The 25,287-nt window shown below is 43.5% G+C and overlaps 1 protein-coding gene across 2 annotated transcripts; it reads right to left on the reverse strand.

Moving 5' to 3' along the window:
• Positions 1-285: 285 nt before the first annotated feature.
• On the reverse strand, positions 286-24,276 carry RFESD (Rieske Fe-S domain containing). 2 transcript variants are annotated; one of them, XM_044275996.1, is made up of 4 exons: positions 24,197-24,276; positions 19,392-19,585; positions 19,266-19,300; positions 286-758 (listed from the first exon to the last, which is right to left on the reverse strand). In XM_044275996.1, the coding sequence occupies exons 2-4, from the start codon at positions 19,567-19,569 to the stop codon at positions 489-491; spliced, it is 483 nt and encodes a 160-aa protein (XP_044131931.1). In that variant the 5' UTR covers positions 19,570-19,585; positions 24,197-24,276; the 3' UTR covers positions 286-488. The 2 variants fall into 2 exon arrangements, with proteins under 2 accessions (XP_044131931.1, XP_044131932.1); XM_044275997.1 differs by lacking the exon at positions 24,197-24,276 and adding an exon at positions 19,730-19,777.
• Positions 24,277-25,287: the final 1,011 nt, after the last annotated feature.

The following is a 25,287-nucleotide window of genomic DNA, read 5'->3' on the forward strand; positions in this document are numbered from 1 at the left end:
TTAGCTAATATAGTGCTATAATTTTTTTTTTTTTTTTTTTTATAGTTGTAATTTTTTTCCAATCTGGACTTCAGATTATAGCACTATATTAGCAAAATTGCTCTATATTCGTTTTTTTTGAATGTTCGCTATATATTCTGGTTTTATAAAACAAAAACAAATATAGAGCAATTTAGCTAATATAGTACTATAATCTTCTTTATCTAATAGTTGTAAGTTGAAAAATTCGCAATAAAAAATTTGTATCACGAAAATTCGCATATTACACAATCATTACCTTGCCGATTTTTCGAGTAAAAAAAAATCGTAGAATATAACGAATATTTGAATTTGCGAATATTCAACAAATATTCTACAAAATATTTGCGAAATATCGCGAATTCAAATATCACTACTCTTTATATATCCAGATTTGTCCTGAATATAATTGCTAGTTGACACTACATAGAGCTAACATTACTCAGTACAATAAATGCAAGTATACTGTATTAAACAGAATCAGGACTTGAATCATCATTGAACTTTTCCTTCGCAAAGAAATCAGAATCACATCTTAGATCAAAATCCGAGAGAGTTACATAGATACTCCCATCTTTGACAGTAACTTTGTGAGTTCTTTGTTTTTTTCCTTTAGAGAACCACTTTTTCGATCGGCTTGGGTCTTGAGGGTTAACTCCTTGGTACAAGCCTTCACCAGTTTCCAAAACTATTTTATATTTGTGCCAAGGACAAACAATACACGCTCGTCCATTAATATCCTGTTAAAAAAAAAAAAAAAAAAAAAAAAAAAGACCATAATTCAGTTGACATTTGCTCTACATAGTAATATGTTTCAATGAATTGTTCACCTTGGCTAAAAATTGCACATATACAGAAAATATCCAACTAATGTTAATGAGCAAGAGTGATTCAGGTAATGGAGAGAGCAGATACAGAGAAGTTAAATTTGTGGCTGTGCTTACATGATGTGGGCGCAATGCAACCTTGGCATTATTCAACTGGGATGAAGCTGCCATCTGCATGTTAGGGGAGGCAACACCTGGGGGATTTATCATGAGGGCAAGTTTTGAAGCCAACTTTGCCTGCAATGCCATAATTTATGCCAAATGTATTAAGCCACTTTCACACATCAGTGTTTGGTCAGTGATTTCCATACCACCAAACCTTTGAAAATCACAAAGAGGGACAGTAGCAGCGCAGCATGCCATGGCAAATTCCACCCATTGAATATCTATACATGTCCTATCCCACCAAGTCCCCTTGGTGTCCCCAGACGTTATATCTACATTTTGCGCCCCTCAGAGTAGTAAAGCCCCCATTGTGCACCCTCACGGTAGTTATCGATATGCCTGCATTTTGCCTCTTTCACAGTATTTATACCTACACTGTGCCCCATTCACAGCAGTTATGTCCACATTGTGCCCCTTTCGCAACAGTTATGCCCAGGGGTGTAGCTAAAAGCTCGCTCATGGGCCCTAGTGCAAAAGTTCAGCTTGGGCCCCCCTTCCCTCAGTGCTTTGTGGCCAGGGGCCCCCTCAGGCTACTGGGCCTGGTAGAGACTGCCACCTCTCCCCCCCCATAACTACACCCCTGGTTATGCCCACATTGTGCCCCAGTTATGCACACATTGTGCCCTTTTCACAGTTATGTCCACATTGTCCCCCCCCCCCAGTAGTTGTTTGGAGATATGGCACAATGTGGCCATATCTCCAAACTTTTGAAAAGAAGGAAGAGGGACACTATGTGTGGTGCGCAAAGCAATTTTTTTCTGCACTAGGCCACGCCTCTAACTCTCCACAAAAGTAAAGTAAACACCTAAACCCACCCAGTCCCCTAAATGCCCCCACATAGTAACTATTCCCCCTTTATGCCACCACACAGTAGTTATGCTCATATTGTGTCCCCTCACAGTAGCAACACTCAGATATGTGCCCCCTCTTAGTAGTTATGCCCAGATATGTGCCCCCTCTCAGTAAACCTTGAAAAATGAGGATGCAGCACACTATGAACACGAGGGGTGCACGTCCGGCCAGTGTGGACCAGCACCTAGGTCCAATGAATACATTAATCACGTGAAATTAAAAAACTCACTGTCAGCTGGGTGACTGTATGTAACTTGAATCGCGTGCTCAGCGGCGTTCCCATTCCCCTTATATCCATTTGATATCTATGCACACAACTACGATTACGTAGTGACTGATGGGCGGCCTCTACTACGGTCCGGACATGCGCATATCACTTACAGGGCTGTCTCAGCCATCTTGGTTGTGGTTGGCATTCAGTCTCCAGGCGCCGGAAGAATCGCGATACTTGTTCCTCCCGCGCATGCGCGGTGAGTGAATGGGAACGCCGCTGAGCACGTGATTCAATTTACATACAGTCACCCAGCTGACAGTAAGTTTTTTAATTTCACGTGATTAATGTATTCACCTGCACTCATTATGATCTTTTTCACATAATGTAAAGGATGTTGCAGTAATGATTTATTATTCATATGCACTATACTTGCCAGACTACGGCTGTCGTTTATATGTATTCATGTAAATCATATGTATCACTATATTTATTGATTTTGACTGTATTTTATTAATTAATGTTAATCTTTTGTTGATTGATGTCCCTATATAAAACATGCTTGTAACACATGTGCACTAGGCTTGATAAAGACAGCAACAAGCTGTTGAAACGTTGCTTGACTTTTGGGTCAATAAACCACATGTTTTCTTTGCTAATCTGGAGTGCTGCTGGCTGTTTTTCTACTTCTCGTGCCCCCTCTCAGTAGTTATGGCCAGTTAAGTGCCCAGTCACAGTAGTTATGTGCCCCATCACAGTAGTTATTCCCAGCTATGTGCCCCCTCACCGTAGTTATGCCCAGTTATGTGCCCCCTCACAGTAGTTATGCCCATTTATGTGCCCCCTCACAGTAGTTATGCCCAGATATGTGCCCCTGACAATAATATGCCCAGCTATGCAGCGTAAGCTAGTAAGTTTTTAAACCATGCGGCCATTGACAGCGTAATCAGCACTTTCAGGTGATCACTATAATTAAAGCACGAGGCACTTTATGAACTAGGGAGTGTTTATTTGTGAATCTTGAAAATCCATGAGATCCCACCATGTATGTAAAAAGTGTGATTTTGACACATGATATATAAATGAATTCACATATGATTATGAAAAAAACTTTTAATGTAACTCACGTTTTTATACATTATTGAATATGTTATTGCTAATCACCCTGTTAATTGACCCACTAAGCATTGTGGGTATAAATGTAGATGTTGTGACACCAATTGCTATGCTTGAGAAAGACTGCAATGAGCAGTTGAAACGTTGCACAGGGGAAATAAAGCGGGTCATTTTTTCACTTTATCCTGGAGTGCTGCCTCTTCTTTGAGATATCTACAATTATTTTGACCGAACAGCCTAAGGTCAGAGGATTTTGCACCCGGCTTCATCTACAAGTAGTGCTGCTGCCCTTTCTTTGTAATATATATATATATATATATATTTATTTATTTATTTATTTATATTGTGGGGGATAAGCTCGGGATCGCCTTTGCTGGGGTCAAAGGACACTTGTCTGTTTCACACAATTCCAACCAGCCACCAAGGTATAAGTTTTAAGCTGGCCTGGAGCCAGGTTTATTGAGCAGGTTGCACAAATAAAATAAAACAACAAAAGAAAAAAAGTCTTGCCTGTCCGGCACTTACTAAACATTAGAGGTTCCTATCTATCCGCTGGAGGGCTTCTCCCGGCCAGCTCACAAAACAAGGCATCAGCAACCTAGTACTCATTTTGCTCACTCACACAGACATGCTTTCTGTGTCCCCAGGCAGAGAGGGTGTGACAGAAAATACCTTGCAGATAAAAAAAAATTCTGTTTAATATTTTTCTGTGACATAATCACATTTGCAAGCCAGTGTGTGTCAGGCCCACACATACTGTATTGTGGCCACTGGCTAGGCCTCCACTCATACCGTTACAGGGTGTCATTCACTCAAATACCTTGCAGATAAAAAAAAATATATATTAAAAAAAATTCTGTGATATTATCACATTTGCAAATTGCAAGCCTGTGTGTGTCAGGCCCACACAGACTGTATTGTGGCCACTGCCCACAACTTATATAGGGGGGCACAGTACCTTGCACGCATAGTACCACTTATCTAAAAAAAAATGTCAGGCAGAGGCAGGCCACCCCGCAGGGGCCGTCGTGGTCGTGGTGCTGTGATTTCCAATGGCCCTGGAATAATGCCCAGTGTTCAGAGGCCACGTACCCTGAACCCAAAAAACTCTGAGAAAATAGTTGACTGGCTTACACAGGACACCCAATCTTCAACAGCTTCCGCTAAGAACCTTGACGCACCATCCTCCTCCAGCTCAGCTTTGGTCACCTGCTCTCAAGTTACCACTCTCCCGCCCGCCGCCACTACCACCACAGCCGCTTCACTTGATCCCTCAGAGGAGTTATTTACACATCAGTTGTATGAAATTAGTGATGCGCAACCATTATTGCCATGGGATGTAGATAACAGGGATATGTCTCAGTCAGGCAGCATTACACACATGGACGTACAGTGTGATGATGATGATGTTGTACCCGCTGCTGCTTCCTTTGCTGAGGTGTCAGATACATGTGAAGTGGTTGATGATGACGATGTGTCCGTGGATGCCACATGGGTGCCTGCTCGAAGAGAATAAGAAGAGGGGGAAAGTTCAGAAGGGGAGACAGAGAGAAGGAGGAGACGAGTTGGAAGCAGGGGGAGGTCGTCGCAAGGAGCTAGTGGCACAGTCAGACAGCATGTATCGGCACCCGGGGTCAGCCAGACAGCACGCCAATCAACGCATGCTTTTGCCACCACCAGAATGCCATCATTGCAAAGCTCAGCAGTGTGGCATTTTTTTTGTGTGTCTGCCTCTGACAACAGCGATGCCATTTGCAACCTGTGCCAAAAGTAACTGAGTCGTGGGAAATCCAACACCCACCTAGGTACAACTGCTTTGTGAAGGCACATGATCGCACATCACAGACGCCTATGGGATCAACACATGATGACGAGTAGAAGCAGCACACAAGCTAAAAGCCACCATCCTCCTCCTGGTCCAGCATCTTCAGCCACGTCAACCACTGCTGTCCTCCTTGCCCCCTCTCAACCACCCGCCACTCCGCCTCTCACCTTCAGCAGTTCCATCTCATCTGCCCACAGTCAGGTGTCTGTAAAGGAAATGTTTGAGCGTAAGAAGCCAATGTCACAGAGTCACCCCCTTGCCCGGCGTCTGACAGCTGGCTTGACGGAACTATTAGCCCGCCAGCTTTTACCATACCAGCTGGTGGAGTCTGAGGCCTTCAAAAAATTTGTCGCTATTGGGACACCACAGTGGAAGGTACCCGGACAAATTCTTTTTTTCAAATAAGGCAATCCCAAACCTCTACTCAGTGATTAAAAAAGAAGTCATGGCATCTCTGGTATACAGTGTTGGGGCAAGGGTCCATCTGACCACTGATACCTGGTCTGCAAAGCACGGTCAGGGCAGGTATATCACCTACACTGCGCATTGGGTAAACCTGCTGATGGCTGCCAAGCATGGAATGCGTGGCTCTGCAGCGGAGTTGGTGATACCATCACGACTTGCAGGCAGGCCTACTGCCACCTCCTCTACTCCTCCTACTCCATCCTCTTCCATAACCTCCTCGGCTGAGTCCTATTCTGCTGCGGCGTCTGGCTGCACATCAACTGAATCCCCCCAGCTCCCCAGGGGCTATTCCACATCCCGGATACGACATCGTCACGGGTTGACTTGCCTGAAAGCAGAGAGCCACACCGGACCAGGACTCCTGTCCGCCCTGAACGCACAGGTGGATCAGTGGCTGACCCCGCACCAACTGGAGATCGGCAAAGTGGTGTGTGACAATGGAAGCAATTTGTTGGCGGCATTGAATTTGGGCAAGTTGTCACATGTGCCGTGCATGGCACATGTGTTGAATCTCATCGTACAACGCTTTGTGTCTAAGTGCCCAGGCTTACAGGACGTCCTCAAGCAGGCCAGGAAGGTGTGTGGCCATTTCAGGCTTTCCTACACAGCCATGGCGCACTTTTCAGACATTCAGCAGCGAAACAACATGCCAGTGAGGCGCTTGATTTGCGACAGCCCGACACGTTGGAATTCAACACTCCTAATGTTCGACCGCCTGCTCCAACAAGAAAAAGCCGTCAACGAGTATTTGTATGACCGGGGTGCTAGGACAGCCTCTGTGGAGCTGGGAATTTTTTGGCCACGTTACTGGACGCTCATGCGCAATGCCTGTAGGCTCATGCGTCCTTTTGAGGAGGTGACAAACCTAGTCAGTCGCACCGAAGGCACCATCAGCGACCTCATCCCATTTGTTTTCTTCCTGGAGCGTGCCCTGCGAAGAGTGCTGGATCAGGCTGTAGATGAGCGGGAAGAGGAAGAGGAAGAGTTGTGGTCACCATCACCACCAGAAACAGCCTTGTCATCTTCGCTTGCCGGACCTGCGGCAACGCTGCAATAGGAGTCTGAGGAAGAGGAGTCAGAGGAGGAATGTGGCTTTGAGGAGGAGGAAGACCAACCACAGCAGGCATTCCAGGGTGCTCGTTGTTGTCACCTATCTGGGACCTGTGGTGTTGTACGTGCTGGGGGGAAGAACAGACTGTCAATGACATCAGTGAGGAGAAACGGGAAATGAGTAGCTCGGCATCCAACCTTGTGCAAATGGGGTCTTTCATGCTGTCATGTCTGTTGAGGGACCCTCGTATAAAAAGGATGAAGGAGAACGACCTGTACTGGGTGGCCACGCTACTAGACCCCCGGTATAAGCAGAAAGTGGCGGAAATGTTACCAAATTACCGGAAGTCAGAAAGGATGCAGCAGTTCAAAACCAAACTAAAAAATATGCTTTACACAGCTTATAAGGGGGATGTCACAGCACAACGGGAATCTAACAGAAGAAGAGGTGAAAGTAATCCTCCTCCTACCACGACCACGGCGGCAAGGACAGGACGCTTTACAGATGTGTTGTTGATGGAGGACATGCAGAGCTTTTTCAGTCCTACACATCGCCACAGCCCTTCGGGATCCAGCCTTAGAGAACGACTCGACCGACAGGTAGCAGACTACCTCGCCATAACTGCAGATATCGACACTCTGAGGAGAGATGAACCCCTTGACTACTGGGTGTGCAGGCTTGACCTGTGGTCTGAACTATCCCAGTTTGCAATAGAACTTCTGGCCTGCCCCGCTTCAAGTGTCCTGTCAGAAAGGACCTTCAGTGCAGCAGGAGGCATTGTCACTGACAAAAGAAGTCGCCTCGGTCAAAAAAAGTGTTGATTACCTCACCTTCATTAAGATGAATGAGGCATGGATCCCGAAGGGACTGACAGTGGGGGATACATTTGACTAACAAAAGGCCTGATGACATGCCTTGGCCTCAAAATGGTCCCCACGCTGCTGTACTAAATGTCTGCACACTGGATGACTTTCGTGAATTCTCTGCCACCAACTAGGGTTCAAGCCGCAATGTTTTAGTCACCTTTCTGCCTGGAAAACATCAATTTTTCTGTCTGCTGCTACAGCAGCGGCTGCAACAATACCTAATTTTTCAGGCATGTGTGCATGCCTAATTTTTCTGGCCTCTAGTGCTGCACTGTGGCTGCAAAAACAAAACAAAAAAAAAAAAAAGGCACATACATGTGTCAATTCCCCTTTGTGATCGGTACCTTGTTGTGGTGAAGGGGCTTGCGTATCACAATGAAGCGATCATCACCTCTATGAGTGTGTTGGCAATGTTGCCACACCCCAGATAAGGCCGTTGCTTCATTATGATCAGACTAAAAGCGATCGGCTGGATAATTTTTCATAGAAAAAAAATAAGAAAAATATTTTTTTAAGTTGTATGGGTTTTTAATACATAAAATAAACTATTAAGAGACTTTATGATTTTTTTTATTAGAAATAATGCAGACAATTTAAAAAATCCCCATCAATTCCAATACAAAGTAAGTACAGAGCTCAGAACAAAATTATTTCAGGATGTCGTTAATTCGACAATGATTAATAAATTCGACACACGTCCCCGGATAGGGGACGTAACAGGGATTAAACTGATGAGAATAGTAGTGATGAGCGAGAGGTGCCATATTCGATTTCGCGATATATCGCGAATATTCGAGTGAATATTCGTGTTATATTCGTCGAAATCGAATATTCGTAATTATTTCAATTTTCGCGAATAATATGCGATTATTTTAATCGCGTGTTGCGATTTTTCTAGTATAATAGTATAAGGCAATGGTATTTTACGAAATTTTGTACTATTGCTCTAACTTCGTCTTTTAGAATATTACGAATATTCTAAAAGACGAAGTTAGAGCAATATTACGAAATTTCGTAAAATACACATATATATTGTAATTTAGCTAATATAGTGCTATAATCATTTTTTTTTCTTTCATTTTTTTTTCCCTCTTCTGAACTTAAGCTTTGTAAAATATTGTACACTGTTAAAAAAAAGTTAATATAGCAGTATATTAGCTAAATTACAATATATATGTGTATTTTACGAAATTTTGTAATATTGCTCTAACTTCGTCTTTTAGAATATTCGTAATATTCTAAAAGACGAAGTTAGAGCAATAGTACGAAATTTCGGAAAATACACATATATGGAATATAGCAGTGCGAAGCTGAAATTGCGATGCGATTAATATAACACTGAAATAATCGCATGATGATTTCTACTTAGTACTGCTATAGTCCATATTCGGCGAATATGGAATATAGCAGTACTATACTTCGAGTTATATTCATCGCATGGCGATTTCAACTGATGGACTATAGCAGTACTAAGTAGAAATCACCATGCGATTATTTCGTGTTATATTAATCGCATCGCAATTTCAGCTTCGAACTGCTATATTCCATATATGTGTATTTTACGAAATTTCCTATTATTGCTCTAACTTCGTCTTTTAGAATATTACGAATATTCTAAAAGACGAAGTTAGAGCAATAGTACGAAATTTCGTGAAATACACATATATGGAATATAGCAGTGCGAAGCTGAAATTGCGATGCGATTAATATAACACGAAATAATCGCATGGTGATTTCAATGTAATTCTCTAATCCGACAGTACATTCTAGTATATGGAGCGTCCCCATGGTGATGGGGACGCTCCATGAGCACGGCAACGGGCACTGAATGGAGCATTAAAAAAAAAAAAGAATATTCGATTTCGCGAATATATAGCACTATATTCTAAATATTTGCGAAATCTCGAAATCGCGATATTCGAGAAAAATATTCGCAATTCGAATATTCGCGCTCAACACTAGAGAATAGTACTACAGAAAATAGCACTCATTCCGGGTGTGACAGTAAATTGCACGGCACAGACGCAGTGACCGTGGCATGGATTCAAACAAAGGGGAGGGAGCCAGCGTTTTTTTAACCATCTCCCCATTCGAAAAATCTATTCAATTCACCTTTCAGGGACCCTTGGTGTTGTACGTGGCTGGGTGGGGGAAGAAACCTTCAATGACATCAACGGGACATGGCTAGCTTGGTATCCAACTTTGTGCAAATGGGAAGTTTTTTAGGATTGTTAGGTGATTTATGCCCTTTATTGATTAAAATCCAACTCTGCGTCAACTATGTAATTTTCCATGGGAGTTTTGCCATGGATCCCCCTTCGGCATGCCACAGTCCAGGTGTTAGTCCCCTTGAAACAACTTTTCCATCACTACTGTGGCTAGGAAGTGTGGCGTCACTACTGTGGCGGAAAATTTTATGTTCGCGACATCTCTACACTACAGAAAAAAGCACTGGCCTCTCTGGTGGCCAGGACCGTGGAAGCTCACATAGGCCGGCACTTTTTCCTATAGTGTACAAGCACAACCACCACTGATGGATTGCAGGGTAGTCGTAACTAGGGATGACCGAATCGACTTCGGATGAAGCATCGGAATAAAGATGGCAGATCGCATGTGTTTGTCGGCGAACACTGCGAACTGGCCATCACTATTAGTAAGGGCCTTGTATTAACTTTCTCTACATGATGAAAAATCACAAAAAAAAAAAATCCAAATTGTTGGCCAAAATTGGAGGGTGTTAAAATTTACACCTTTTTTATTTTTTGCACCACAAAGCCAACAATTCCCCCTAAACTTTTTGTAGTACTACTAATTGATTTTATTGGGGCCATTTACTATAGCGTCTGCGCCTGTTCTCATGAATAAAAAAAAGCCTGTTTCCGACTGTCTTATTTTTTTAAGTATCATTTGCCAACTGATTGTGTGCCTATTTTGAGTTTTAAGACTAATTTTGAAGTTTTTGAATTTTAGAGCCTATTTACTGTATGTTCGTGTGTCTTATTTTGCGCCTGATTTGGTTGTAAATACAGTCTAATTTCCACTTGACTCCAGGGAAGGCTTTTCTGCCTCTGTTTTGAGTGGTGACTTGCGCCACATTTTGCCTGCTTTCATGGAGACATGCGTCTCACTTGCGCCACATTTTCATGGGCATACTTATTAGACCAGTATAAGTGTATATGAACCTGTCTTACAAGAAAACAACCACTAGGGGGCACATTTATCATGGTAGTATAATTTTACTCCTATTTTTGCGCCTGTGTTTAATTTTCTCCAATTTAGGCCTCATGCACACGACCGTTGTGTGCATCCGTGGCTGTTGTGCCGTTTTCCGTTTTTTTTTTCGCTGACCCATTGACTTTCAATGGGTCCGTGGAAAAAAATCGGAAAATGCACCGTTTTGCAGCCGCATCCGTGATCCGCGTTTCCTGTCCGTCAAAAAAATAGGACCTGTCCTATTTTTTTTGACGGACAACGGTTCACGGACCCATTCAAGTCAATGGGTCCGTGAAAAAACACGGATGCACACAAGATTGGCATCCGCGTCCGTGGCTGTAGGCTACTTTTACACAGACGGATCCGCAGATCCGTCTGCATAAAAGCTTTTTCAGAGCTGAGTTTTCACTTCGTGAAAACTCAGATCCGACAGTATATTCTAACACAGAGGCGTTCCCATGGTGATGGGGACGCTTCAGGTTAGAATATACTAAAAGAACTGTGTACATGACTGCCCCCTGCTGCCTGGCAGGTGCTGCCAGGCAGCAGGGGGCAGACCCCCCCCCCTGTATTTAACACATTGGTGGCCAGTGCGGCCGCCCCCCCCCCCTCCCTCCCCTGTAGTACTGTAGATTCATTGGTGGCCAGTGGGTCCCCCCCCCTCCCTCCCCTTCCTAATTAAAATCTCCCCCCCTATCATTGGTGGCAGCGGAGAGTACCGATCGGAGTCCCAGTTTAATCGCTGGGGCTCCGATCGGTAACCATGGCAACCAGGACGCTACTGCAGTCCCGGTTGCCATGGTTACTTAGCAATTTGTAGAAGCATTATACTTACCTGCGAGCTGCGATGTCTGTGACCGGCCGGGAGCTCCTCCTACTGGTAAGTGACAGATCATTAAGCAATGCGCCGCACAGACCTGTCACTTACCAGTAGTAGGAGCTCCCGGCCGGACACAGACATCGCAGCTCGCAGGTAAGTATAATGCTTCTACAAATTGCTAAGTAACCATGCAACCGGGACTGCAGTAGCGTCCTGGTTGCCATTGTTACCGATCGGAGCCCCAGCGATTAAACTAGGACTCAGATCGGTACTCTCCGCTGCCACCAATGATAGGGGGGGAGATTTTAATTAGGAAGGGGAGGGAGGGGGGGCCCACTGGCCACCAATGAATCTACTACAGGGGAGGGAGGGGGGGCCGGCCGCACTGGCCACCAATGTGTTAACTACAGGGGAGGGAGGGGGGGGGGGCGGCCGCACTGGCCACCAATGTGTTAACTACAGGGGAGGGGGGGGCCGGCCGCACTGGCCACAAATGTGTTAAATACAGGGGAGGGGGGGCGGCCGCACTGGCCACCAATGTGTTAAATACAGGGGGGGGGGCCTGCCCCCTGCTGCCTGCCAGCACCTGCCAAGCAGCAGGGGGCAGTCATGTACACAGTTCTTTTAGTATATTCTAACCTGAAGCGTCCCCATCACCATGGGAACGCCTCTGTGTTAGAATATACTGTCGGATCTGAGTTTTCATGAAGTGAAAACTCAGCTCTGAAAAAGCTTTTATGCAGACGGATCTGCGGATCCGTCTGTGTAAAAGTAGCTTACGGCCACGGACGCGGATGCCAATTTTGTGTGCATCCGTGTTTTTTCACAGACCCATTGACTTGAATGGGTCCGTGAACCGTTGTCCGTCAAAAAAAATAGGACAGGTCCTATTTTTTTGACGGACAGGAAACGCGGATCACGGATGCGGCTGCAAAACGGTGCATTTTCCGATTTTTTTCCACGGACCCATTGAAAGTCAATGGGTCAGCGAAAAAAAAAACGGAAAACGGCACAACAGCCACGGATGCACACAACGGTCGTGTGCATGAGGCCTAAATTGGAGAAAATTAAACACAGGCGCAAAAATAGGAGTAAAATTATACTACCATGATAAATGTGCCCCCTAGTGGTTGTTTTCTTGTAAGACAGGTTCATATACACTTATACTGGTCTAATAAGTATGCCCATGAAAATGTGGCGCAAGTGAGACGCATGTCTCCATGAAAGCAGGCAAAATGTGGCGCAAGTCACCACTCAAAACAGAGGCAGAAAAGCCTTCCCTGGAGTCAAGTGGAAATTAGACTGTATTTACAACCAAATCAGGCGCAAAATAAGACACACGAACATACAGTAAATAGGCTCTAAAGTTCAAAAACTTCAAAATTAGTCTTAAAACTCAAAATAGGCACAAAATCAGTTGGTAAATGATACTTAAAAAAATAAGACCGTCGGAAACTGGCTATTTTTTATTCATGAGAACAGGCGCAGACGCTATAGTAAATGGCCCCAATAAAATCAATTAGTAGTACTACAAAAAGTTTAGGGGGAATTGTTGGCTTTGTGGTGCAAAAAATAAAAAAAGGTGTAAATTTTAACACCCTCCAATTTTGGCCAACAATTTGGAATTTTTTTTTTTGTTAGTTTTTTTTTTGTGATTTTTCATCATGTAGAGAAAGTTAATACAAGGCCCTTACTAATAGTGATGGCCAGTTCGCAGTGTTCGCCGACAAACACATGCGATCTGCCATCTTTATTCCCTTCATCGGGCTGTTCTCGGAACTGCCTGCTCCCGGTGACGGCATGTGTTTCAGAGCGGCTCACGGGGCAGGCACGGGTAAGGACTTACCTCTGCATCGCCGGGGCTTGGGAATAAAGATGGCAGATCGCATGTGTTCGTCAGCGAACACTGCGAACTGGCCATCAGTGCTTACTAATATATTGTGATTATCCATATTTCTTCCTTTGCTGGCTAGACTCCTTTTTCCATCATATTATATAATTCTCGTTTCCATGGTTACGACTAGGGATGAAAGAATTACTTCGAATAAAACATCCAAAGTCGATTCACATAAAACTTTGTTTCAATACTGTGCGGAGCGAGTGCTCCATGCAGTATTAGGCCTCTTTCACACGACAGTATGTCCATTTCAGTGTTTTGCGGTCCGTTTTTCGCGGATCCGTTGTTCCGTTTTTTGTTTCCGTTGTGCTTCCGTTTCCGTTCCGTTGTTCCGTTCCGTTTTTCCGTATGGCAAATACAGTATACAGTAATTTCATATTAAAAATTGGGCTGGGCATAACATTTTCAATAGATGGTTCCGCAAAAAACGGAACGGATACGGAAGACATACGGATGCATTTCCGTATGCATTCCGTTTTTTTGCGGACCCATAGACTTTAATGGAGCCACGGAACGTGATTTGCGGCCAAATATAGGACATGTTCTATCTTTAAACGGAACGGAAAAACGGAAATACGGAAACGGAATGCACACGGAGTACATTCCGTTTTTTTTGCGGAACCATTGAAATGAATGGTTCCGTATACGGACCGTATACGGACCGCAAAAAACGGCCCGCAAAACGGAAAAAAAAAACGGTCGTGTGAAAGAGGCCTTAGAATGTATTGGCTCTGATGAGCCGAAGTTATTACTTCGCAAAGTCTCGTGGCACTTCGGGTAATAACTTCGTAAATTGATTTCTACTGTAAAAAAAAAACATTTCCCGAACTCTGGTTTGGTTCCAAGTGGCACCTTGGAGCCGAACCTGAGTTCGGGAAAAGTAGAAATCAATTTATGAAGTTATTACCCGAAGTCCCGTGAGACTTTGCGAAGTAATAACTTCGCTTCATCGGAGCCAGTATATTCTAATACTGTATGGAGCGCTCGCTCCGTACAGTATCGAAAAAAAATGTATGTACGCATTGATTTTGGATGCTTCATCCGAAGTCGATTCGGTCATCCCTAGTTACGACTACCCTGCAATCCATCAGTGGTGGTTGTGCTTGTACACTATAGGAAAAAGTGCCGGCCTATGTGAGCTTCTACGGTCCTGGCCACCAGAGAGGCCAGTGCTTTTTTCTGTAATGTAGAGATGTCGCGAACATAAAATTTTCCGTTCGCGAACGGCGAACTTCTGCAAATGTTCGCGAACGGGCGAACCGCCATTGACCTCAATAGGCAGGCGAATTTTAAAACCTACAGGGACTCTTTCTAGCCACAGTAGTGATGAAAAAGTTGTTTCAAGGGGACTAACACCTGGACTGTGGCATGCCGGAGGGGGATCCATGGCAAAACTCCCATGGAAAATTACATAGTTGACGCAGAGTTGGATTTTAATCCATAAAGGGCATAAATCACCTAACAATCCTAAAAAATTTTGAACAACGTGGTTTAAAACATCCAGTGTGTGTATACGATCAGGTATGATGTTGTAACAACCGCAAACAGTCCATTTGCCCAACAGCAAACTTCCCATTTGCACAAGGTTGGATACCAAGCTAGCCATGTCCCGTTGATGTCATTGAAGGTTTCTTCCTCCACCCAGCCACGTACAACACCAAGGGTCCCCGAAAGGTGAATTTAATTGATTTTTCGAATGGGGAGATGGTTAAAAAAACGCTGGCTCCCTCCCCTTTGTTTGAATCCACGCCACGGTCACTGCGTCTGCGCCCTGCAATTTACTGTCACACCCGATATGAGTGGTATTTTCTGTAGTACTATTCTCATCAGTTTAATCCCTGTTACGTCCCCTATGCGGGGACTTGTGTCGAATTGATTAATCATTGTGGAATTAACGACATCCCGAAATAATTTAGTTCTGAGATCTGTACTTGCTTTGTATTGGAATTGATGGGGATTTTTTTAAATTGTCTGCATTATTTCTAATAAAAAAAATCATAATAAAGTCTCTTAATAGTTTATTTTATGTATTAAAAACCCATAAAATTTTCTGATTTTGTTGTAAAATTTTCTGATTTTACAACAAATTCTTATGGCTCACTTAGGTACGCGTTTTTTCAAAACACAGTTAACATGTGCGTCTATTTGTTCTATTTTTTTGCAGTGCGAACGGATCACAGACCCATTCAAGCTAAATGGGCCTGGATCTGTCTGCGGCAGCCGCTGGTGCCCATGCATTGTGGACCCCAAATTGCTGTCCCCAATACACGGAACGACCATGTGTATGAGCCCTAAAACAGACACTATAGTAAATGTGCCTCCGGATTTATTGGTGTCTCCACACAGATGAAATTTGCTCTGGCATTTTGTTCTAGAAATAAAAGAAAAAGTACGTAGTGTCCTGGAGCTGAAAAGTCACTTGTCTGCTTAAAAATGCTAAACTTGAATAGATTTTTTGCAACTGTTGCGTCGCAGTATGTCGCATGTCGCAGTGCAACACTATAGACTATCATTATAAAAATTGACGTGCGACATTGGTGCGACAAAATGTTGCGTGAAAAATGTTGTCGTGTAGACCTAGACTTAGACCTGGCATGAGCTAGGAAAAGTCGCAGATTGTGGCGCAAATAACCTTTGTGCCACATCTGCTACAGAAATGAGCCACAAAGTGGCATATATCTGTTAGTAAATGACCGCCCGTGTGTGAAACCTGCTTAAAAGGTTTACAAATGAATCACAAATGTTATCAATTTAGAAAACTGATCTGTACCATTTTTAAAAGAAATGTACAGCATAAAAGCTGACTTCACACACTTATTTACTAAGTAGAAAATCTCATGTCTTGGCAGGATAAGCGTATGTATGTTGATAGAGATAACGCCCATCAGCAACTTTTCTCAAGCCTGTATAGAGAGATAAGAACTACTGGTCTACACAGAACATTACACTTCCTACGTGATCTTCCTACGTAACAACTATGTCATGCTGATACTGGGTACATGCTGTACTGCAATAAACATGTTTTCCTGGAAAATAATAATGTAACAAACGCTGATACACAGAATATCAATGAAGGGGCAAAATGGCCACAATGATCTTGTAAGAAGCCGGGATGTACACAGAAATCATGGGGACCCATAGCAAAATCAGTGTGAAAGCAGTGAGAAAAAACTATTTGCAATCAATACCAAAAACCCTTAGGGCTCATGCACATGACTGTATGTATTTTGAGGTCCACAAAACACTGATCCGCAAAAAAAAAAATAACACGGTAGAGATCCACCTGATTTCGGTGTTAAATCCATATTTTTTTTTTTGCAGATCCATTGTAATAATGCCAGTCCTTGTCTGCAAAAAGGACAAGAATAGGACATGTTCTATTTTTTTGCAGAATGGACTTGTGAACATATGGATACCGACTGCACACAGAGTCATTTCTGTTTTTTGTGGCCTCATTGAAATAGTAGTTCTGCATATGGACCGCAAAAAAATAAATAAAAACTGAACGGATACAGACATTAAATATGTTCGTATGTATGAGCCCTCAAGCTGGATTCACATATAGGGGGAGATCAAACCTGGTGTAAGGAAAAACAGCTTAGATGCCCACAGGAACCAATCAGGTTCCACCTTTCATTTATCAGAGCTCCTTTAGAAAAGCAAAGGTGAAATCAGATTGGTTCCTATTGGCAACTAAGCCAATTTTCCTTTACACCAGGTTTGATTCATCTTCCCCATTGTTTTTAATGGTATTTTTGCGTTTTTTTCACATGAGATTTTCTTATTTAAAAAAAACCCACAAACATATCCAGACGTTAGCTTGCCCTTACCTTGTGTCCGCCAGTTGGGCAGGGGTGTGTCAGGGACTGTGCCAGGGCCAGGACTCTAGCACCGATAAATTTACTAACATTTATGCCTGGAAACAGACTGCCACAGATGCACCTAAATTGGAGGCCTGCGCGTCATAAATTAGACTAACCCAACAGCAACACAAGGGGAAAACTGAGACTCACATACAAAGCCAGTCTTAGTAAATATTCGTATCTGGGGATAGGAGTGGTGTTATAAAATTATGATTACCTCACTGAATTTCACATCTCAATTGCCAGCGTGCTGCCCTAGTGCCTTATAGAAGGGGAGGGAAATACTGTGGGCTATGCTATATATCCTAATGCTATACAGTTGGCTGCTACATTTGTGTCACCCTGCTTAATTGCATGCAGGCTAATGGTATATATAACTCACAGGGAGAAATAGCAAGTCCCCTTATTCAAATTAGTAGCATTTGCAAAGACTAGACTGCAGCAGCGGAGAGGAAGAGAGAAGGGAAATGTGTAATGACCCGGAGTGCGATTACCACTCCTTTTGACACCTTGATACCATTTCCTATGTGCTAACGTATAATAGCTAATGTATTTTATGTCATCGCCTGATAATGTGCATATTTATTCCTGAAACTGTTATGTTCAAGTGTAATAACCTGGTCCACCAGCATATAGCGGCAACATTAGCAGTATTAGTTTCTCTGGAAAGGAACCGTCTGCTTCCTTCCAGCCCTCTGTAGCTAGAGGGAGGAGTTCTGTGTTAGGGAGAGGTTAGTGGCAGTTCAGCCTTCCCCTCCTTGTGGCAGGTCATGTCTAGTCTACCCTCCTTAGGGACAGGTTGTGTGCTGGCTAGCAGAGCACCATCTGCTCTGCTAGGCCTGCGATATCTACATGGTTGCTTGACCCCTCCTGGGCTTGTATTGCCTGCACCCAAACTGTGCCAAAGCTTGAGGTACTCTAAATCCAGGACAAGAAGTTCCTAGGACTACAAGTAAGAGACAGACTACAGATAACTTAAGTTGCAGCAGAAGAGGAAGAATTTCCTAATTATCCAGCCAAGCATAGCTGAGAGAGCTACCGCATAGCAGAGCTGAGATTGTTGCAGAGAAGTATTTGCCTGCCAAAGTTAAGCCAATACCTGCTGATGACCAAGATATCGTTTGGAAGCTGTTTGGATTACCAATTTATGCTAAGTAAAAGCAACTGTTCAACGTTACTACAAAGTCTGGACTCCATTTATTCTACTTACTTATCATCCAAGTTCAACTACCCTTTTTGCACTGCTTCGGACCACATCATGTCTGGAATCCACATATATCCAGGTAGGAAAACCGTGACACGTGTATATAACATCTACAGAGACTGTAGGCCACCCTGCACCACTCTGGCAATCCTACCCCTGGGTTCCAACATTACCATCTACAAAAGGGACCTTGTGCTTCCGCTGCTTAACCACAGCTGGCGTCTCGTTTACTTGCTCTATAAGAGGGACATATTTCATAGAATCCTCCTAAGGGGCAAGGGATACCCCAGGCGTGGCCTTAGTTGGTCCATTGCAGATGGCACTGTGTGCGCCATTTCCTCATACAGCTGATCGGCGAGGGTGCCGGGCCCCCACTGATCTGATATTTATGACCTATCCTGAGGAAAGGTCATCAATAGTAAAAGCCTGGACAACCCCTTTAATGCCCTGGTACTCTTGGTCAGCCACTTCCAGGGACTGTGCTATGCTGCACTGTATGAGTTCACAAGTCTCGTACAACGTATACACTTACATATCCCCTAAGTTCTAATAATTGGCGACTGAAAAAAATTACACAATATATGAATTCCAAGAACTATACTGATTACAAGGGGGCATTCATTGCAGGTAGAGAAATGTCAATTCGGAAACAAAATTAGGAAAGGGTTATTTACTGTAAGAGTAGTCAAACTACGGAATGCCCTACCCCAAATGATAGTAATGGCAGATACTATGACGTTCCATGAACTGGATGCTTATCTAATGAATGACGTGTAATTGAACTTGATGGACATGTGTCTTTTGTAGCAATGTAACTGTACTTTGCCAAACCTAAGCAATCTGTAGATTATTATGCTTGTAAATTAACCCACCTCGATTTCTCCAAGATGAAGAGGTCCTCCAGCATCTATAAACAGAAGAAAACATTTCTCTAAACTGAAAGAGGCTTTACCTTCAACCTGCCTGAAATCTTACTTTGCTTTCTAGAACACACTTACGATAGCAGCGAAGGTCCAGGGCATGGTATTTCCCCAGATGATGAAATATCACTACTTCTCTGTCGTTCACTGTGGTTCTGATCCTCTTAGATGCTTTAAGGTCTTCCACTTTCCCCACAAAGACAGCAGATTCATCCAATTCCTCCGGTTCCGAGATGACCGTTTGCTGCTGGCCCATGTTCTTTGTAATATTACTAGTGAAGGGCAAAAAAAAATATATAAAAAAAAATAAAATCACAAATAACACCTGTGCAATAAAAAATGTCTTTACATCAATATCCCAATCATAAAGAACAAACATGAATAATGCAGACCCCATTTCAAAGAACAATAGAAACCTTTTTCAAAGACTGTTGCTAATTTAGAGCATGTTCATAGGCAGCAGATTTATTGCAGAATTCTTGGAGTTGTTTCTGCAGCAGGTGAATGTATATCTGCAAACCCAATTCGGATTAATAGAATAGTGACAGACATTTCTACAAATCTTCTGAATGATAATACACCCTTATCAGTGCTAGACATCCATTAAAGGGGTTGTGCCAGAATATTAAATTAACTCCAATAGGGGAAATGCATCTGACCGCCCCGGTTGGATCCAATCAATGACACCCCCATCGAGCACAAGATTAGGAATCCCATGGATCATACAGAATGGAGCAGCAGGTCAAGCATGCAACTGCTCTTTTCACTCTCTATGGGAGTGTCAGACACATGGGTGAAACTCGAAAAATTTGAATATCTTGCAAAAGTCCATTTATTTCAGTAACGCAAATCAAAAGGAATTGCATTAATGCAGCTTAAAATTAGGATTTTGTGAAAAGGTTCAATATTCCAGGCTCAAAGTGTCACACTCTAGTCAGCTAATTAATCCATACCCCCTGAGAAAAGGGGACCTCAAAATTGAGACTTTGGGGTTTCATAAGCTGTAAGCCATAATCATCCAAATTATAACAAATAAAGGCTTGAAATACACTCACCTAAAGAATTATTAGGAACACCTGTTCTATTTCTCATTAATGCGATTATCTAGTCAACCAATCACATGGCAGTTGCTTCAATGCATGTAGGGTTGAGGTCCTGGTCAAGACAATCTCCTGAACTCCAAACTGAATGTCAGAATGGGAAAGAAAGGTGATTTAAGCAATTTTGAGCGTGGCATAGTTGTTGGTGCCAGACGGGCCGGTCTGAGTATTTCACAATCTGCTCAGTTACTGGGATTTTCACGCACAACCATTTCTAGGGTTTACAAAGAATGGTGTGAAAAGGGAAAAACATCCAGTATGCGGCAGTCCTGTGGGCGAAAATGCCTTGTTGATGCTAGAGGTCAGAGGAGAATGGGCCGACTGATTCAAGCTGATAGAAGAGCAACGTTGACTGAAATAACCACTCGTTACAACCAAGTTATGCAGCAAAGCATTTGTGAAGCCACAACACGCACAACTTTGAGGTGGATGGGCTACAATAGCAGAAGACCCCACCGGGTACCACTCATCTCCACTAGAAATAGGAAAAAGAGGCTACAATTTGCACAAGCTCACCAAAATTGGACTGTTGAAGACTGGAAAAATGTTGCCTGGTCTGATGAGTCTCTATTTCTGTTGAGACATTCAAATGGTAGAGTCCGAATTTGGCGTAAACAGAATGAGAACATGTATCCATCATGCCTTGTTACCACTGTGCAGGCTGGTGGTGGTGGTGTAATGGTGTGGGGGATGTTTTCTGGGCACACTTTAGGCCCCTTTATTGCCAATTGGCCTCCATTTAAATGCCACGGGCTACCTGAGCATTGTTTCTGACCATGTCCATCCCTTCATGACCACCATGTACCCATCCTCTGATGGCTACTTCCAGCAGGATAATGCACCATGTCACAAAGCTTGGTGGAACGGGAGCTTCGTGCCCTGGATGTGCATCCCTCAAATCTCCATCAACTGCAAGATGCTATCCTATCAATATGGGCCAACATTTCTAAAGAATGCTATCAGCACCTTGTTGAATCAATGCCACGTAGAATTAAGGCAGTTCTGAAGGCAAAAGGGGGTCCAACACCATATTAGTATGGTGTTCCTAATAATTCTTTAGGTGAGTGTATCTCGTTTTGCATGTAATGAGTCTATCTCATATGTTAGTTTCACACTAAGTTGCATTACTGAAATAAATTAACTTTGCACGATATTAAAATTTTTCGGGTTTCACCTGTAGCTGAGTGCAGTTACTACAGTGCATCTCCAGCAGCCCCATAGAGAATGAATGAGGCACATGTGCACTTGACTTGCTAATCCATTCTCTCTTTTCTTTTTAACCACCACTGATCACATTGGTTCCATTCACCTAAATTGGGCTGGCAGAAATCCATGTCTTTGTAACCAAAATAACCCCATGAATTGAACGGATTTCAAGGGTTCATTAACACGACCGTATCGCCGTTGTGCCCCATATTGTGGACCACAAATAGCGGGTCCGCAATACACGGTTACCTACCTACTATGTGAACTCCGGGCTCTGCAATACGTAAAATACGGCAAAAGATAGGATATGTCCTATCTTTTTCAGAGCGGAGGCACAGATTGGAAGCCCAAGGAAACACTCAGAAGCCTGTTCATTGGCTTTCTGCACTGCAAAAGATAGGAAATGTCTTATCTTTTGCATTATTTTGTGGATTACGGACCTATTCAAGTCAATGGCCAGTGCCTGTGCATTGCAGACTGCCATTTGCGACCATAGGGTCGTGTGAATGAGTCCTTAGTCACAGAAATGCACCAAAATCTGCCAGGTGTGAAGACACCGTTAACAGTATAATCATACGACTAATCAGCATACTATGCATGCAGCTACAGTACCGTGGAAGAGCTGCCTAGGACTCTTAGGTGGGACTACAGAGAAGTTGCTTTCTTACAGATTCGATTGCATACTGTAACACTGACATATTTTATATTTTTGACATATTCTAGCAGTATCACATAGAAACCATACAGTGGCACAAGTCGTGCTTACTGGTCCATACTGCTCCATGGACACAACATTGCCATGTGCTTAAAGAGGTATTCCGGTTATGACAAGTTATCTCCCATCCACAGGATAGAGGACAGCTATTAGATTGGCATTGGTCCTACCACTGGGGCCCCCCTCAGATCATGGGAATGGGGAATATGTACCCCTAGGGGCCCCCCAAAATGAAAGGAGTACTAGGTTATGCATGCACACTGCAGTTGTAAATAGCCAAGCACTGTACTTGGCCGTTTCTGGAATTCCCGTAGAGTAGAATGAAGCGGCAGTGCGCACGCCCGACCTGTCACTCTGTACATTTTAGGGGGCCTAGGGGGGTATGGGGTCCCCATTCTCATTATCAGTGGGGGTTTCATAGTTTAATAGTTATTCCCTATCCTGTGGAAAGGAAAAAAAATAAAAATATGTCAAAACCGGAATACCCCTTTAACCCTTTCCTGCCCTGCCCTGCCCAGACCAAGTGTTACTAGTCGTGATGTCACTAGGCCTGCGGTAAACAGTGAGCGCCGCTGCCTTCTCAAACAGCTGATCGGCGGGGGTCCCGGGTGTCGGACCCCCGCCAATCAGATGCTGATGATCTATTCAGAGGATAGATCATCAGTTTAAACAAACTACAGAATCCCTTTAAGTGTCTCCTTCCTTTGTATTTGTTTTGTGTTGCTTCCCCTGCCTTCTGGTATCTGGTCTGAGTCAAGACCCCCTGTTCCTTCTGCTTAAGGATCACTTGAATGGGTCCGCAATTCCCGAGATGCGGAACGGAACACAAGAAGCACTACGGAGTGCTTCTGTGGCGTTTATTTCCGTGGTTCCGCACCGCAAAAAAATATGACATGTTGAATGGGTCCGGCCCACTGCACGGATGTTGCCCATGCATTGGGGACCGCAATTGCAGTCCCCAATGCATGGTACGGCCACACAACGGCTGTGTGCATGAGGCCTAAGTCAGGCTTTAGGTTCTAGTGAATCAACAGTCCTACCACTGAGGTCCGTTCATTCGGTTAGCAATCAGGGCTAGGGTTAGGATTTATTAGGTGGTGACCTTTTCCTCTCCCTAGCTTCTAGGCCAGATACCTTCCCTCCCACACCTCGTCGTAACACCTCCAGGGTAGTAAGGGTTAAGTCTCACAAACAAAAAGAAAAAAGAAAAATGCTAAGGATCGAGGTTACCGTTTGTGGTAGATAACTACCCTGTATAGATACCGGGTTTACTCACTAGTACATGTCACTCCGTTGCCTCATTTCATGGCTTTCATATACTGTATATTTGTAGAAAATAAATACCGAACCGGTTGATTTCTGCCTTATATAAATAACGTAATGTTCATTAGAAAATTGGGATAAAATTAGCTAACAACAAATAGGACATGAGAAGAATGTGATTGCTATGTCCAATTTTCCATTAGTTTATCTCCCTAAATGGAGTCAGTACAGTATAGTAGAACTATGTCACCTTCCTCTTAGCCTACATGCACATGAACGTGGTTTGGTTCCGCATCTGAGCCGCATTTTTTGCGGCTCGGGCGCAGACCCATTCACTTCAATGGGGCCGCAAAAGATGCAGACAGCATTCCGGGTGCTGTCCGCATCCGTTGCTCCGTTCCATAGCCCCGCAAAAATAAATAAATAAATAGAACATGACCTATTTTTGTCCATTTTGTGGACAAGGATAGACATTGTTATAATAGATCGGCAAAAAAAAACGATGCCATAAAACACATACGGTCGTGTGCATGTAGCCTTATGCGGTATTATACTGCTGATACAATAAATAAGCTTAAATGTGCAGTATAATTACTTACTGGAATCCTGATCAGTTCCCCAGTCCTCCTGTATGAAAGTGACACAAGTAAGTGCAGTCATTCAGGCTTGTGCTAGATATCCCGCCCTTCTGATTAAAAGGGCAGGACAGCAAAATCAGCTCTTTGAGGTTCTTTTTTCCCTTTTTTTTTTATTTTTATTTTTTTTTGCTTATCGGGCAGTTTAAAATGCTAGAAAACTAAAGCTGTGGCTTAAAAAAGGAAACCACATGATCTGCTTGTGCTTAATTAGCTCATATGGTATTAAGCTATTTGAGAAATTAAAGGTGTTCTGTTTTTTTTTTTTTTTATAAAAACTGCCCTTTCTCCTTAACCTAAGATCATTTGGTTAAGGCCTTATGCACACGCAGTATTTGTGGCTTGGATGCAGACCCATTGACTTCAATGGGGCCTCAAAAGATGCGGACAGCACTCCGCGTGGTTTCCGCATCAGTTGCTCCATTCCGTGGTCCGCAAAAAAAATGTAACCTGTCCTATTCTTGTCCGTTTTGTGAACAAGAATAGGCAGTTATATTAATGGCATGTCCTCGCCGTTCCGCAAATTGCAAAACACACGGACGCCATCTGTGTTTTGCGGATCCGCAATTTGCGTACAGCAAAACACACAATGGTCATGTGCATGAGGCCTAATACATAGGCCAGGTTCACATCAACATTTAGTTTTCCCTTCTTCTGATCCATCAGAAGAACAGAAAAAAAAAACAGATCCTTTATTTGGAGCATTTGTTGTGCTCATTTTACATTCATTTTAGCCATTTCTGTCAGAGATCTGTTAGTTTTTATGGGAGGAAAAGTCCTGTGTGGAGGACTTTTCTTCCTATCAAAAATAATGGATCTCAGACTGAAATGAGTGCTGTCTGAGTGCAGTGGGGACAGCGGCATTGGCGGAGCAAGGGATGGGTAAGTATTAAATTAGGGGCTTGTTTTGTAATTTTGCGGGGCCACGGAACGGAGCAACGGATGCGGAGAGCACACGGAGTGCTGTCTGCATCTTTTGCGGCCCCATTGAAGTGAATACGTCCGCACCCGAGCCTCAAAAAATGCCGGTTGTGTGAATGAGCCCCGTCTTTTTT

The sequence above is a fragment of the Bufo gargarizans genome, chromosome 1 (assembly GCF_014858855.1).
Source record: "Bufo gargarizans isolate SCDJY-AF-19 chromosome 1, ASM1485885v1, whole genome shotgun sequence".
NCBI classification, from domain to species: domain Eukaryota; kingdom Metazoa; phylum Chordata; class Amphibia; order Anura; family Bufonidae; genus Bufo; species Bufo gargarizans.